Source organism: Durio zibethinus, chromosome 6, assembly GCF_047325235.1.
Source record: "Durio zibethinus cultivar Kanyao isolate XHJ-2024 chromosome 6, ASM4732523v1, whole genome shotgun sequence".
NCBI lineage: Eukaryota > Viridiplantae > Streptophyta > Magnoliopsida > Malvales > Malvaceae > Durio > Durio zibethinus.
The window spans coordinates 2,593,070-2,610,296 of NC_143167.1; the positions used below are offsets into that span (position 1 = coordinate 2,593,070).

General features: G+C 31.7%; 2 protein-coding genes across 2 annotated transcripts; one reads left to right on the top strand and one right to left on the bottom strand.

The window, feature by feature from the left end:
• The first annotated feature begins 5,013 nt into the window (after positions 1-5,013).
• Positions 5,014-8,251, top strand: LOC111284946 (CASP-like protein 5A2). The gene is made up of 4 exons (XM_022874082.2): positions 5,014-5,166; positions 5,373-5,648; positions 6,734-6,866; positions 7,810-8,251. Exons 2-4 carry the CDS (start codon positions 5,419-5,421, stop codon positions 7,999-8,001), a joined length of 555 nt encoding a protein of 184 aa, XP_022729817.2. The 5' UTR covers positions 5,014-5,166; positions 5,373-5,418; the 3' UTR covers positions 8,002-8,251.
• Positions 8,252-9,322: 1,071 nt separating this feature from the next.
• LOC111284945 (homeobox-leucine zipper protein REVOLUTA-like) lies at positions 9,323-16,983 on the bottom strand. Its single transcript, XM_022874080.2, has 18 exons — positions 15,890-16,983; positions 15,562-15,727; positions 14,992-15,071; positions 14,777-14,867; positions 14,543-14,638; positions 14,334-14,447; positions 14,151-14,234; positions 13,737-13,892; positions 13,577-13,651; positions 13,090-13,196; positions 12,744-12,927; positions 12,295-12,483; positions 11,836-11,916; positions 11,198-11,332; positions 10,499-10,833; positions 10,226-10,331; positions 9,935-10,084; positions 9,323-9,758 (listed from the first exon to the last, which is right to left on the bottom strand). The coding sequence occupies exons 1-18, from the start codon at positions 16,120-16,122 to the stop codon at positions 9,609-9,611; spliced, it is 2,532 nt and encodes an 843-aa protein (XP_022729815.2). The 5' UTR covers positions 16,123-16,983; the 3' UTR covers positions 9,323-9,608.
• Positions 16,984-17,227: the final 244 nt, after the last annotated feature.

Sequence of the window (17,227 nt, forward strand, 5' to 3'; positions counted from 1 at the left end):
GTTTAGCTCACGGATGGTCATGGTAGGCATGGAATATGGATTCATCATGAAAATTCAATGCATATGACACGTGCGAGTGATTACTTTTCTTTTAGATTCCCAACGTACCCCTGAAATTTCATTAATAAAATATCTCAGCCTTTGTTTGGTTGTCATGCAACATTTTTCGTTTTAATTTTCAACCAAATCTAGGAGGGAATTTGACAATGTTTGCTTCTTAATTATTGCGATATAAATAAGTGTTCATTTTATTAATTATTAATTTTGAAATATTTTTTAATTATCATATTAATTTTAAATATTACTAAAATATACAATTATATTGCTGATCATTCCATGAAAAAAAGGTTGAAACCGAAATGAATTTGCCAAAAGTTTTTCAAATAGGAACATGCAAAAAAGTTATTGAACTACTATGAAAAGAGAGGGAAATGATTCAAAATGTGTGAGTAGGAAGCAAAATAAAAGCGTAAGAAATTAGCAAATTAAAGCCAAAGTTGGTCCACATCTTTATGCGAAAAACACACAGGTTGCACGAGAGATGATACCAAATAATTATTTGAAAAGTACCTTTAATTTTTTCGATAATGTTATAAATAACTTTTAAAATTTAATAAAATATTTAATATGATATTTAAATTTTAAAATTTTTTAATATTATACTATAAATATGAATATATTAATTAATATAATATTTAAAAATTATTTATCAATTACATATAATTATTTAGAGCTTATTATATTAGAGATAAGTATTATATTAATTAACAAAGTCATAATTTAGTAGATTTTATGATTCATATATTCGTATATTTATATAATGTAAAATATTAAAATTCATATATTTATATCATATTTTATATAATAATTACGTGTCACAATTTATATCGACATGAAAATATAAAATATATTTTATTTAACTTTTAAAATTTATATATAATTATTACTAAAATTTTAAATTATATCATATTCGTGTCTTTTTTTTATCATATTATGTCACCATATCATATTTAAGATTATTAAATTTATAATTTAAATACCATATTATAAATTTTTAAATTTAGATATTACATTAAATATTTTATATCATAATTCATGAGTCAATTATAATATTAACTTTTTTTCTTTTAAAAAAATCCAGTAAAAACATGCAAAGTTTAAAAGACAATTGTTGACAATGCTGATTGGCAAATCTATGATTCCATTTATTTTTGGCCCAACATTATTAGTAAATTAGTAAATGAGTATGGTATTTTTTGCAAACTATTATTTTGACGAATATAAATAATCAAATTAGATAAGATAGTGACAAAATATACAATGGTATACGTCATTGAAGGTGAAATTGGACCTTAGTCAATGACATGTTATGTTTTTGAAATAGAGTTTTTATATGATCAAATTTAAATATTTGATATTATTTATATTAAGTTATAATCATTGAAATTAAAAATCAAACACCATACAATTTTGAGTTTAAGACTCGTTTAGACCAGGATTTTTCTCCCAAATTAAAGGCATTTGAATTTTTTTAATTCAAATATATTTTAACTGCAACAACGATGTCAAATTAAATTTATAACATGAAAATGACAAAACTTAACCCTACAATAAAAGAACAAAGAGGCAAACAAGAATATAAAAGGTTCTACATTAAGCAACAAAAATATGACCAAGTGAGAATTATGAGATGGACCTTCCGGCAAAGTTGTCGAACGTGATTGACAAAATTTAGGATAAACAGCACGTTATGTCCGCTTAATTTAGAATTAAGATATGTATCAATAAATGGTTGATTTAATAAATTAAAGTTGTTATTTTTAATGAAAAAATATTGAATTCGAGTTCTGTCGATAATTATTCGTTGAAATTATTTTAAATACACGATTTATAATTACTTATTTTATGTTATCAAATACGATATATTTTATTTGACATAAAAAATTAAATAATTTATTTATTTCGAATTAAAAAAAAAAAAAGGACGTGATTTTCGTTGGTAGGTTAGACAAAGACGTTCAAATCAGTCAGTTTTTCTTGAAACTAGTTGCCGGTAAAATAAAAACAATTCTGTGGATTAATGGTCGGCCAACAAAACAGAACATGAACAAAAAGTTAAGAAACATATCATTTGCAATAACACGAGTAAAAAGCCAAAAACATGACTTGGGAGAGATTGTACTTCTCAATTATAGTCGTTAACCAGTGTTGTTATCCCATTGTCAAAAATTATGAGTCCTATAAATCATCACAGTTAAGATTTACTCGGTGTTTGTTCAGTTAATAAGATGAAAAATATTTTAATTTTTTCGTCTGTTTGAACATTATTGATTTTCACGAAATAAAAACAAAATATTTTAATTTAATATATTTAATATTAAAATTATTTTTTTATAAAATTAAAATTTCATAGCATTTAATGTCAACAAGTTAAAAAAATTTTAAAATATAAAAAAAAGAGTTTTAAATATTACAAACATATAATTTTAAAACATATAAAAAAATGAGATAAAGAAAATATTTTTTAATTGCCAATGTTCAATTAACGAAGAACATTTGAAAGTAAAATTATAAATGTATCAAATCGATATAAAAATATTAAAATAATCAAAAAAATAAAATTAATTTTAAGATTTTATTATTTTAAGAGATCTATTTCACTATTTATATTAAAAAATATTTCTAAGTTCTATTTCCTATATTTCAATCATTTGCAATAAGTTGGAGAGAGAAAATTTGCTAATTAATTAATTAATTAAATGAAAAGGAAGCCAAAAATTAAACATATGCAGATGAAACCAAAGAGCAACAAGACAATAGAGGGAAGACTGAAAACTAGTACACTCTTAGATTAGGTGGAAAAATAAATTAAAAAATTAGAGAAAAGGGGCAAATGCCATGCTGCCCAAATGATTATACATGCTTGTCTGAGACCATTATCATTTGTTAACAATACAATATTGATGAGATAGGTTTGACATTTACAGGCGGACAAGGTTCATATTAATTGAACTTTGAAGAAAAAAAATCAAAATTTAGTCATATATTATATTATATTGAAGAATGAAGGGATTCAAATATTTTTTAAACAAAAAAATAATATATTAATCATTAAAAATTAAGAATAAATTACATAAATATATATTGAGGTTTAACAATATTTGAGTTTGACCATGAGATTTTAAAAGTGATATTTATTGATTATGAGTGGTGTATCCATGATATTTTGTTAATTTTTATTAATGCGTTAACACCTAATCAATAAACCCTAACTCTCTTCTCAAAATTTTTTTATTTGCTTTTTTTTTTTTAAGATTCAAACTTTTCAAAAAAAAAAAAAGATTGGAAACATGAATATTTCACAATGTTCAACAAGTGAGGATCAAATGTTAAAAAAATATACTATTATGACATGTGTTGTCAGTTAATCTTTTCATTTTTTTTTTTGTCTCTATTTTAAAAATCTAAAAATTTTTAGAAATTTCAAACTGAAATCCACAAAAAAAAAATAATTGTTGATGAGTTGTTATGTGAATTTATGATTATTTTGTGAGTTTACTATACGTAAGTAATTCATGATAAATTTGAATTCTATGAGTTTTTTTAGTGGGTGCTTTGTTTGTTTATGAGTTTGTTAGTAGTTGTCCTTGGGTTTCTAGTGGCTATCAACTGAAAATTAGTTATTTGTTTGATGCTTGACGCAATTCCTAATAATAATATAACAATACTCCATTCCCAAAAGTTTCAATCAAGAATAATAAATACAATTAAAAAATACCAACATCAACTTATCTTTATTTAATTTATCGATAAGAATATTACACTATTGAATCTTCTTAAAGTTCGTAAAGTCTTACCTATATGCATGTTATTTAAATTAATATTTAACTAATTTATTAATTTAACCATTAACTATCATATTTAATATAAAATTACTATAATAGTAGCTTATTTAATTTAATGAGTGCCATGAAAGCACTCATTAGCAAAATCCTTTTTCAACAAATAAACTTTAAGACATTATTTTAATTAATTGTTTTAATACTTTTCATCTTTACAATGATATCTTTATAAATTTAGATCCATAAATATAAATATATACAAAAAAGATTCGCCCGCATCAGTGTAAGTATTTTTATTTTTTATTAAAATTAAATTTATAACACTTATATTTGATCATTTTAATTAAAAGATAAAAAAAAATTTATATTGATATAAGTGAATTCTTAATCATAAATATATATATATATATATATCCATTAAGCTTTATTTATAAGATTTAAAATTCAATTCAAAGTTCAAACTTTAATTTTAAGAATAAAAAAAAGTACGAATATTCAAATGTTGACAAAAGAATATTTTTATTACGAACAACAAAGTTACAAAACAAAAGTAGTTTCTAAAATTAGAGGTGCTTTATACAAACAATTTTAGTCAAGCTACTTGAACATTAGTGTTGAAGGTGAAAAAAAGTTTTAATGAAAAAAAAAGTGCATTTAAAAAATATAATTAAAAATATAATTAAAAATTTTAAGTATTTAATATTATTATGAAAAAAAATTGTATGTAATTGAAATATTTAAATATATATATAAAATAATAAAATATTAAAAAAAAAGATAATATAGTGAATTTTATATTTCAAACAAAATTTCACTGTAAAAATATTTCTTTAAAAGTTTTTTGTTTGGATTTATAAATCAAGTTTTTAAACTAAAAAACTATAAATAAATATTAAAGGTTTAAGAAAATTTTTGTTTGAATTTAAAAAATTAAAAAGTTATATATATTTTAATTTTAAAATTAAATAAAAAATTGTTTAAACGTAAAAATTAATTTCGAGAATAATTCTTAAGTAAACTTTAATATTTGTTCACAACGGTCAGATAATTCAAGCAGTTTTGCGAATCAGGTTAGAAATAAAAAAACGAGAGTTCCATTAAGCCATTTACCAAACACACCCCTTTGTCCCAAGTCCCAACGCCTTCTCCCAGCCAATCCCATCGCGAGTATGGACCACGTACCCAACTACAATAATCATTTTTATTTTCTTTCATTGCCACTTCAATCTCTTCTTTTACTTTCTTAAACCTGAAGGCATCAACAAAACAATCACTTTCTTAGTCCCAGATTTCTCGCCTAATTCTTCGGGAATCCTTATTTCAGGTTAATTCTTTTTTTGTTTCACATCTCAATTGCGTTATTTGTTTTTGTCGAATCTCTGCTTTTTATTAGGAACATGTGATTCATTGGTAGCAAGTGAGATTCGATTTAATTAAAATATTCTGTTTTAGGGAATATATTTGATTTAATTCCAATTGTTTACATTGAAAATTAGCGGAAAAGAAAAATAATTTTGGTTATTTGATAAGTTTTTGGGAGCTGTGAGTATGAATTGAAGGAGATTTAGTGGAAGAGATGAATGTGAGCCATGCCTCGGTTCACCCAGTGGAAGATCTACCGACCACGGACGGAGGCGGAGGCGGCGGCAACAACAACGAGGTGCCAAGAGTGAGGATGAAGGATATTCAAGGAATGCCTGGTACGCCAGGAGGGCTCGCGTTGAGGATATGTCAGTTTGTTTTTGCAGTTATGGGACTTTGTATTATGGCAACCACTAGTGATTTTCCATCAGTTACAGCATTTTGGTAATACTTTTTATTATTGCTAAAGGTTTTGTTTTCTGCTTAATGTTAGTTTGGATTTGCTAGTGATGATGAGTATCAACGCTTGATATGCTCTAAAACTTGTATGGAAATGATGCTATAAATTGAATGTCGGAACCTTGTTCGTATATATTTGAATCGGATTTTAGAATTTAATAATTGAACATAGGAGGCTGCTTAATTGGTTGCTACATGGATTGGTTTGGGTTTTTCTTTGATTGCATCTGTAGTAATTGTCCATTTACATCTAGTTCAGACATAGTATGTCTTGTAAGATCATCAATATCTTGGTTCATTTATTAACTCAAAGTGTAATTAGCTAGTATATTTAATGAAGGGAGGGCTAATTTTATGTAATAAAGCATTAAAAGCCCACTTTGAACAACACATCAAAGTTTTACAATTTAGTGCTTACTAAGGAGGCGAATTTTTTGGATAAGAAAAGGAAATAAACCAATTTACCATATGTTTTAGATATGAAAATTAGCATATTTCCCTCTCAATACATGCTTTCTGTTTTTGGTTTGTTTCAAGCATAATCCGCTGGCTGTTAAAACCTTAGGGTGATTTGCTAATTTGACATGTTTTACATGCCAAGTGGTGTCTTAGATCAAACTCTCTATGAGATGTCAAAGATATAGAGCGTGAGTTCTTAGAAAATGGCAAATGGCGATAGTAGTATGACTTACATCACACTCTCTAGGTGCTTTATTATCTGGGCTTTTTGATAATCATAAAAAGGGGTGTGCAAGAGATAGGTTCTCATGCTCGCAACTCTTCAAGGAGGAGTTAGACCTCCTTTTGCATTGGGAGGGAATGTAATATCTGGATTGCAATTTGATCTCTCTTAATAGATTCATTGCATGTGTGTTTATTATTCAGCACTTGTTTCCTATATGCCTTACTATTTGAAGTTCTTCCATATGCGGTATCTTTTATATGCAATCCTTATGCTTTTGGAATTCACATACAGTTAACAAAGTGAAGCAACTAGTATTGTTTTATAGTCTGCATTTGATGTTATCATGACTCTTTCATAACCAGATTTTTTTTATTTGCTACATCAGCTACCTTGTTGCTGCCACTGGTTTGCAGAGTTTGTGGAGCTTATCGCTAGCTATTATTGATGTTTATGCCCTTTTAGTGAGGCGTTCCATGCAGAATTATCACGTTGTTAGTCTGTTTACTATTGGTGATGGGGTAAGATGTTTTACATTTTGCAGTTACAAGTAAAGCTAAAGGTTGGAACACGTGATGTCCTATTAGTTTTTGTTGAACCATAGGAAAATCTTTAATTTGCATGTGTGGCTTTCTTTCAAATCTATCCTGTATCTACCTGTATTACTGCTAGTTTAAGCAAATCTGCTATGGCCTCAACTACTGGCTGCAGTTTGCTAGGACATGGTATTTGTAACATTCAAAACTGCTTGGTTGACCTTGTGACTTCTTATGGAGAAAAGCTTTGTTCTTTTCTTTGAAAAGTGCAGTTAATCATTACTTATTCCAATATTATTCAACTTTCTTTCCTCATTGACAAGTTTGGCTTTTAAAGCAATAACTTTGTATTAGTAGTCTTCAATGTGATTTTCCAATCAAAGCTTATTGACTTGCTATGGGTTCTGATGTATGCTGCTATGAAACATAGGTGTTTGCATTGGCCAACAACTAGTAGAAAGACTAGTAGTCGCTAGTAAGTTATGCTGGAACTGGATTTAAATTTTGGTAATGGCACTTTGTTATATGTTTTGCCCAAACTTAAAAAATAAGGTTCCTACATTTTTACCAGTCTTTGTTTGAAGAAGCCTCAAGTTTACGATGACTTTCATGCACTGATCATATAGTTATTCCCAGGACACCTGTAGAACTTTTTGCTAATTATCCATAGAATACTGAACTTTGCATAGTTTCTGCTTATGCAGTGCAAGCTAATTATGTGGAGTAAATTTGATCAGAAAGACAATTTTGAATTATGTGAAACCTTTCACCATGTCTTGCAGACTTGCATTAGTTAAGACCTCAAACAGTTTTTTCTGCTGTTTGTTTTATATCTCTCCATTCTCTTACACTTTACATGTGTTAGATAGATATCTTCTGACATTTTGGATTCTTTTTAGTCTTGATCATATGTTCTTTTACCTTGCAGATCACATCCACTCTGACATTTGCTGCAGCTTGTGCTGCTGCGGGCATTACCGTTCTTATTGACAATGATCTTGATAGCTGTGCACATAACCCTTGCGCACAGTTTGAAACTGCTACAGCAATGGCCTTCACTAGCTGGTTTACTGCATTACCTTCATTTCTCTTGAACTTTTGGTCACTGGCATCCCGATAAAAGGGAACATGAAAAATTTGAAGTAGAATGAGTGAACAGGTAGTTTTAGAATGCCATGTGAAGCATTTTCTTATGCTAAGTATATTTCCTTGTATCATTCTCAAGTGCTTTGAAAACAAAAACTCGGTTGTGTGATTTTAAAGTTGTATAGTTTGTTTTGTAAATCAGGCTGCGAGACAAGTATCTGGGAATAGCATTATCAATACTATTTGCTTTAATATACACTTTTGGAGATGGAATGATTGGATCATATTAATGTCAACATGTATTTTTTTTAAAATACTATTAGATTGTGTGTTTGTGCTTCTAATTTGTGTAGTATTGAGCTGCTCCTTGTTCCTCTGGTTTTCAGTTGCAGGATTCCAGTTTTCTCTCTCTCGTTTAAAGAATCCTTTCCCAAGGGCTGGACTTTAACTAGTCATGGCCTCGGTCTAGCCAGGCCCTTTACCCAGCGCTGTATTTTTTTATATATTATATGTACTACCATATAATAATTGATACAGTTGGGGGAAATTTTTTTACAGCTCATCTTTAAATGGTCAGCCACTGTCTAGTGCTACGGTAATAGCATAGACATAGTCGGCCAAACCAAACTGGGTGAATATGAGTCAAATCCAGAGACAATTCATACTGCAGAGTGCTATCATACAGTTTACACTACACAAAACACGGCCCCACTTGGTGTCAACATCTCTGCTGCTGCTGCTCTGATTGCTGCCCTCACAACACAGCATTCTGCTGGCCTATAACTGTAACCAATATTCACTGAACAGCATCCCTATTAATACAGGAAACATCAAGTCCTAGAAAAAAATTCACTGCAGTGAATTTTGGGTTGAACCCATCACTTGCCATATGACCTGCCGACCTATGGGGGTGGGGTAGGTGCCTCTTTTCAGATCCCTCATTATTCCTAAAAATTTATCCAGCGTTAGGGATGAAAATAAAACAAAAAATTCAAAAATCTATTTAAAGTTATAATATTTGATTCGATTCTGATTTTTTTTATTTGATTCAAATCGATTGTAAATATTAAATATATATTAATTTTAATTTTAAATAAAAATTAAATTAAATTATATATGTATTTTTAATATATATTTTCTATTTTTATAAAATAAAAATAATAATTTTGTTTTAAAATAATATAAATAATTAATAAATTAATAAATCAATAAATCAAAGAATTAATAAAATTAATTCGATTTAAATTAAATATAAATATGATTCAAATCAAATTTTAAATTTTTATAACTTTTATAATATTTTTTAAAAAATCGAATCGGACCCTATTACTTTAAGATTCAGAGCAAGTCTTCAATAGAGTTTGAATGGAATGCAGGAAGGGGAATGCTGCCATGGATTCCATTGTACAATGTTAAGATACTTCACACCAAAAAGACTTTACATGGTTTAAACAAATTTTGGGTGCACCAAAAAATTTAATTAAATTTAATAAAATGCAAACCTGAACTGGGTGCTTGAATATTACAAAACTCAGTTCTTCATTTCATTTTACATCTCCCCTTTCCTCGATTTGTTCATCATTTCCATTCAGCTTGAGGAAAACCTGGTGTGTCGGACAAATAAATTATAGCAAAATGTTTTCACACAAAAGACCAGTTTACAAAAGAGAAGGCCAGGCAGTGGACAGTGCTCTCATCGGCTTCAAGGACTTTCCAAGCAACAGCTTGTTCATACGAGGCATGGCGTCCCATCGTTGACATGCAGATTCCAGCCGGCAAGTAAGCAAATCCCTGTTAAGAAAATAGAAATCTTTAGCCAATTATGCACCCCTCTTCCATTATTTCCTCTGCCAAAATATTTAACTTCGGGTTGACTAGTGCCTGCAACTAGTATCCTCTATTATTTTCAAAACAAAACAATGCCATTTTTAACAATAAGAGGAGTACCATTTGTATTTAGCACTAACCTCCTGCATCAACTTGGCAAAATCGGAGCACAATCCCTTGCGTCCGGACTCATCAAATATTTTATCCAGTGTGATGTCTTGTAGAGCCACTAGGGTTGTCTCAAGCATGTCAAGCCCAGCTTGATTTGCAAAAATGAAAACTGGTTGCGACTGCAAAACACAAACAGAAGCATTACTTGAGAAATACTTGATTTGAAAAAGTTATGAAAAAGGCATCCATGAAAGCTGATATACAAGGTTTGAAGATAAGCTTCTAGTATTCTAGATTTTTCAATGGAATTGCTGTTATACCTTCACCGAACAACACAATATGGCATCCTGATGGTGCCAGAGATTCTTCAATATTGAGTCACCACCAAGTGATTCAGATCTCAACAATTCTGCCCCTAAATGGTAACTGAAGAAAAAGGAATTAAAAAGGCACATTAGCAACTAGAACAAAGAAAAGGAATGAATGAGCTGATTCAGTAAACCAAGAGCAAATGTTTATTCAAAAGTACATAAAAATTCCAATTGGATGTTAGCAAAAACTACTAATGTTTACAAAAAATTAAATTAACTCGCCTGTAGCTCTGGCAGATCCAGTGAGCCAGTGTAAGTGCTTCTGGAGAGCCTGGAGATAGCTTTGGTCCTACAGCTGGGCTCAATCCAGATGGAGATATGGCCATGGCAACCCTCTGGACGGAAGAAATGACACTTCGGACGTACTGGCGTGCCATGTTTGCAACATTGTCCTGAAGATTGCTATCAAAGGGAAATTGGAAGGCAATTGTCAACACCGATCTTGTGTTCTGACATGATAGAGCATCTCCTGCAGAATGGTTTGTTGCAGGCCCCACTTCAAGACTAGAAGTGAGATCCAGAGTCCGATTTGTAGTCAATGAATCCTGTGTATCAGACTGAATAAAAACGCCATCAGTATCTGGTCTTGCATTAAGGACTGATCTTCAAATAAGATTAAAAGCTGGCATCAAAAACTAGATATATGTTAAAGAGTATTTATTATTCACCTCAAGATAATTAAGCAAATTTGTGTCCTATTATGGGCACTCATTATTTCATAACTTCTAATCTATTGCATTAGCATTTTCTATAGAACTGTCACAACATAGCCTCAAAACATACTATTAGTTCTTTTGTTTCCCCTTATCTATGGTGACAATTGTCTTTTTTTTTTTTTTTTTCACATGATGATCACCTATTGTTATAAAAATTTATAACAGAAAAGCAGGAAAAATTCAGGTGAATTCAGTGAAACCTAACTGGTTTTGACTCCAATGGAATAATGCGGAATCCAGAAGGTAGTAGGGGAGCATCATCTGGAAACATCTCATCAATAGGAGCAAAGACAAGCTCTGAACAGGCTCCAACAGCATTCTCGTCAATTCCACAGCATATCTGCAAAGAGGATGGTGTAAATAAAGTAAATATGCATATGCAAAACTTGAAAAAAAAAGCAGGGTGATATACAATAAACATATTTTAGACATTCCATACAGCTGTAAAATATGAAGGCAATTTACATAAACCGAGATCATGATTTAACCATTAGCTGGAAGACCATAAATCTAGCATTATAAATCTAACTCTCCCAGTAAGGTTAATCCATGTTAAAAAGGTATGTTAAAGGCTGCAATTACAATAGCAACGAGAAGTAATTAATGTAATTAATCAGGATGCAATTTATTGTAAACAAGTTAAAAGATTTAAATCAAAGATCAGAAGACTTGAAAATTTTGACAGCAAATGCAGCTACTTATGGTTTCAAGCAATAATAACATACTGATTTCACGTTAAACATGTACAAAAGACCAGTAAAATTACTGAAGTGTCAAGTTTTATATTCTAATTTAACAAGTAAATAAACATCAACATTCAACTGGATGTTGTGAGAAAAGCACCTGCAATAGATGAACATCCCTTGATAAAAAGGCATCTTCTTGTACAAGAGAATGGCCTTCAAGTCTTATAACTTCGAGCAGCTGATACATGATAAATACAGCATTACCAAAAGTTTATTGGACAGAAGAGTAAAGATGTCACTTTCAATTGAAAACAAGAGAAAAGAAAAGTTAAAATGCATTTTATGAAAACTCGTAAAGAGGAAAAAGAATAAAGGATTAATCATTTAACACAAGTATTTGCTTGCAATCAAGACCTGCTAGGCGCTTAGAAACTTTTAATTAAATGATTTACAAAAGAAAAAAGAAAGGGCATCTCAGGGAACTCAGTTTTGCCCTGCTTAAATTATATTATATTGCATAATTGAAACATATCTTAAATTTGTAGAACTCTATTTGCTTACACAACAACCATCTAGCATACTGCAGGGGAACAGAATAACCACATAGAAGATATACCTCTTCATTTTCAATTGTGTGGCCAAGTGGCATGATGATCTGACTCCCAGTAAACCTCGTAGGTCTCATTCCAGGATAAGCATATGTTCCAGCCTTCAATGATGCAGCAGAATAAGCATCAACATTGAAATCAGCCCACTCAGAGCGGTGCTCCCTCAGGAAACGGACAAGCACAGCAGGAGGAACATTCTGGTAGAAAAAATAACAAGGTACATGGTCCCATTAGTTTCAATGTCAAACATGGTGTAGTGAAGGCTTAAACTTTTGCGTGCAAGAAGAATTTTTTTTTTTAACTTTCCAACAAATTACTTGTCGCTTGCAATAAAAAGAAATGTGTAGGTAATATAGAATAAGAAAACTTGCTCATTAAATGAGCAATTTTATTAATATTGTCAGTATTATAGAATAAGAAAATGGTTTTCCATTTCTAGGGGTTTTCTAGAACTTACTTGAAGCAGCATGGACGCCTTTGCACAAAGAACACCCCCAAGGAACGAAAGAGCGTTGGCAGGATTTGAAGTGCTGCTCAAGCGCTTGCTTGAATTGATAGCAATTATCACATCCTCAGTACCATCACAATTCATTATTGACCATCCATCATCATTGAATCCATTTATTGCGTCATTAAAGCCTCTACAAAATGATAGACACAATGTTTCAATGAAACTAAAGAGCATAATAGATTCCTAAATGCTCAGGTAAACAGGTTGTGGACATACAATTGCACGTTTCTTTTGCACAGTCTTTCTTCATAATCTAAATAAGGACAAGGATTTAATATAATCTTGCAGCTACCTGCTTAATCTTTGGCTAAAAGTTCTCAGGACAGCTGGCTGCCTGCCCAGACTGTATACCACCTCACCACTTGTCTCCTGAGCAATCTGCCTGACGTAGCGCAGTGCCTTTGCAGAGATCAATTAATCAGTACCTTTAGAAAATGCCTTTTGAGGCTCAAAAATAGGGAAAAAAATTTCCTATGTTTTGGTACTTTTTTGTGTTTAGAGGACAATCAAACCGAATAGGATACATGCTAACAAGGTGAATAAGCACCATCATTGTAAAACAAAATTTATAAAACATGAATCTGCTTAGAAAAACAAATGTTTGTGGAACACATTTCAAGGCCTGCAACAATTAAAAACACCCTGAAAAATTTTTGGGCAAAATTTTGTACTCCAAATTTGTAAATTGGTTAATCAATCTATCTGATCCTGTTGATTAACGACCCATATTTTTGAGTTGCACTAGTATATTATCACCTTACACTAGGGAATTTACTCACCGCAATCGTCATTTTCTGAGCAATTACTTTTGATGATTCATAAAGTGAGCGCAGCACCTCTGGCACACTCCATGCCTGCAATAAGGTGTTCAAAAATTGACTTTCCACAAAAGAGACATCTGAAGATGTCTGAAACATACCTACTTATCAGAAGTCCTACCTCAAGATTCAGGTGGTCAACAATATGGATGATTGACCCTCCACCCTCACAAGGCCTAATCAAATAGCCACTAGGAAGCACTTCAGCTCTCACAAATTGAGCAGCAGCAGCTGCACTTGGGCCAGCACCAGAACCAGAAAGAGACCTCTCACAGACCTTAGAAAAGACAGAAAAAAAGAAAAATCTTGTCAGCACCTCCAATCATATTACTCTCAAGAAGCATGTATATCAAATTACATGGACTTCAAGGGAGAAAAAAATGAATAAAAAGCATAACTCCTCAAACCAAGCAATCATAGGACAATCCAATACGCAACGGAAAAGCTCGGCAAGTACAACATTATGCAACACTTCAACCTTGACATAGCACTGATTTACATTATCTAATAAATGACAACTGCAAGACATGCATACCACGAGACTGCCGTTCTCTAAAGTTGTAGTGTATCTTAGAGTCCAAAAGTCTCTTGCAGGAGCCAGCGTAGTTGGTGCGAATGTCTAAAACAGTTCTCATTTAAGTTATTACTCATGAGAAGGGGGTAAACATTCATTCATTTATAAATAAAATATATAAATAATGGAATGATTCTCCTTCACCTGTGTGTATACAAGCTCAATTGTTCCGCCATTGCCAGCAGGAAACATGGTGAAAACTTCAAGGTTACGGCAGTCCCGGAACCAAGATGGACGATCTTTAAGAATCTCCGCAATCTATTAACAATAATTTAATTGTTTTGTTAAGATCAAATAGGTTATGTATAATAATAAAATGTCTCAATTGTTTATAATGACATTAGAATTCATACCTTAGTAGGTTCTAAACTTACAAGACCGCAGGCTCGAGCTGCCACTCCACTACAACTTTGGGAAATGGCAAATATCCCAACCGAATCCGGACCAGGCTATAATCAAATTTAAACAAATGGGATCAGACACACTTCTGATTTTTTATGCAAGAAAAAAAAACTCTAGATTCATATACAAAATCAATAAACGACAGAAATAAAGGAATACAGCATCTGTACAAGACAATGACAAACCTTCATCCCAGGCATCTGGACCCAATCGACAGCAGTTCCCGTAGCCTTGGAAAGGAACTCTGCCAAGGTCTCCTCTGCAATGGAGAGGAGTCTGCCAATAAGAAAATTCACAGCATGTATTAGAAAAAAGAAATATACATATACATATATATATATATGTATATATATATAGAGAGAGAGAGAGCTAGTTCATTGTAAGTAATAACTTAACTTACCCAGCAGGGTTATTGGCATCTCTCAGTGAATGCTGAGGAGTGGTAACCACAGAGTCACAGCTTGCATCAGTTGCTGATGCCTGCAAAGGAATCCAAAAATAAACAGCAATAACGTCAAAACACCAAAAAAGGGAACAAACAGAAAATGCAGATTCCTTGTTTATAGTAATTGGCCAAAATAATCCTCTAACGCAAAGTAAGCAGCAAGTGGCATGATTACAAACAAAAGTATGGTAAAGGTGGAATTTTACATAGATAGAAAGACCCAAGAACAAACGAACAACGATTCACAATTTAAGGCAAACACCAAATGGGGAGCATAGGACACAAAACTCACATATAACCGTGATGGCAAATTAAAACTATTCAATTCTTAAAAATTGGCATGCCATAAAGATCTATCAAATGCCTAACAGCAAAAGAAGTAACAAAAAAATATAAATTACTATATCCAGTACTTAAACTCCACTTAAAATGCAAATACATGACAAATGTTCACATTATACATTTTGATAAGTTCATTAGGGTGAAATGAAGAAGATCGAAGAGCAAGGGACTAAAAGAACATACATTGACAGTATGCAGTTGTTGCCTCATATATCCATTCTCGCAAACCAGCTGAGACACCTGCTTTTGCAACCGATCATTCTCCTCCATCAACAGCTTGTTCATTGCTGTTAATTTTCTATTTACAGTCTGCAGCCTTGAAGACTCTTTTCTTTGCTTTTCTCTACACCTGCACACCCCAATGACAACCCCACAACTAAAATTTTATAACTCCAAAAATAAAGAAAACAGAAACTACTCATCCAAAAAAGTCCAATTTTTCTGAAGTTTATAACAATTACAATCAAAGGCAAAAAACAAAAAAAACAAGATCAAGATCAAGTTTTTCTACCTGCGATTTTGAAACCAAACTTTGATCTGTTTAGGTTCAATATGAGAAAGAATGGGGCACTCCCTTATCAACTGTTGCCTACGCAAGGAACTTGGCTTGGGGCACTCAGCATAGACTCGTTCCAAAGCTTCAACTTGCTCAGCTGTGTACCTAACATACTTGCCAGCATCAAGATGTTTGTTGATGCTACTGCCACTACTGCTATCCCTGTGTTGGGCCAACGCCATAGCCATTTCTTGCCAAAACCAAGATTACAAGAACCAAGCTTTGTTTATATATGAAGAAGTGATCAGAGAGAGAGAGAGAGAGAGAGAGAGAGAGAATGAGTGACAGAAGGAAAGAAGCTGTGAGCTGAGTGATAAAAGAGCTGCTTGTTTTGGAGGATTTGGCTTCAGAACTAAGATTCTTTTGTTTCTTAGTAAAGTCCGTCCTTTATTATGATATATGAAACAAAAGAGAGAGCATGAAAAAGAAGCTAAAATGAGGAGTTTCGATTTGAGACAGCCTCAAGTAAAAGCCGAGTAGGTGGTTTTTTTTTTGGTTTCTTGTCTTCTATTTTCTCTAGCTGATGATGATCAAGATGGTGAAATGAAAAAAAAAAGAAAATGGCTCTCAAAATCTGCCTCACAGATCCAAACTTTCAGAACGTTTTTCAAAAGCGCAACCCCGTGAAATCTTGATACCAATACCAAAAAAAAAAGCACTGCTACCAAGCAAGCTCGATATCACTGAAATGGTTTCTCAAGCCAGCTTCAACTCTGGTTACCAACCTAACTACCCTTTACCAAAAAAAAAAAAAAAAAGGAAAGCTTTGAAAGGCTCTCTCAAAAAAGAGAGCCCAGAAACAGTAGCATCACAATAGAGCCGGTTTTTGGCAAGAACCAACCACAGAAATGTGAAGAGAAACTGAAATCTTAACCATGTTGAGGAAGAAGAGTCTCAACAAACCAAAGAAAATATTTTGAACGCGTCTCAAAGAGTTTTACAAAGAAGAATAAAAAAGAAAACCCAACAAAATATAAAAATTTGTCAAAACTCAAAACAGACTTGAAGAGAGAGAAAGCGAAGAAAAAAGTTGTGACAGTGAGTGATCTAAGAAGTCTCAGCTTGAAACAGTAGGGAATAAAAGAGAGAGAAAGAGAGTTCATTTGCACGCAAACCGACAAACTTACCAGAGGTGTTTTTTTTTTTTATTTTAATACTATACATCACTAGCTCACCTCATTTACTTTACTGTCCCTATTGTCCGTTTGAAATGACATGTTATCCCTAACCCATGATAAAGTAACAAAATCTAACCAAATTGAATGTAACATTATGGATTTGTCTGTCTTTATC

Bases quoted from the DNA above. Each gene is read 5' to 3' on its own strand.
- LOC111284945 (XM_022874080.2), bottom strand. From the start codon at position 16,122: ATGGCTATGGCGTTGGCCCAACACAGGGATAGCAGTAGTGGCAGTAGC. The intron at 14,639-14,776 runs GTTTGTCATTGT...ATTTGATTATAG, and splicing joins TCCAGATGCCTGGGATGAAG to CCTGGTCCGGATTCGGTTGG. The intron at 10,834-11,197 runs GTTAGGTTTCAC...GTTTTTATTCAG, and splicing joins TTCCATTGGAGTCAAAACCA to TCTGATACACAGGATTCATT.
- LOC111284946 (XM_022874082.2), top strand. From the start codon at position 5,419: ATGAATGTGAGCCATGCCTCGGTTCACCCAGTGGAAGATCTACCGACC. The intron at 5,649-6,733 runs GTAATACTTTTT...TTGCTACATCAG, and splicing joins CCATCAGTTACAGCATTTTG to CTACCTTGTTGCTGCCACTG. The intron at 6,867-7,809 runs GTAAGATGTTTT...TTTACCTTGCAG, and splicing joins TGTTTACTATTGGTGATGGG to ATCACATCCACTCTGACATT.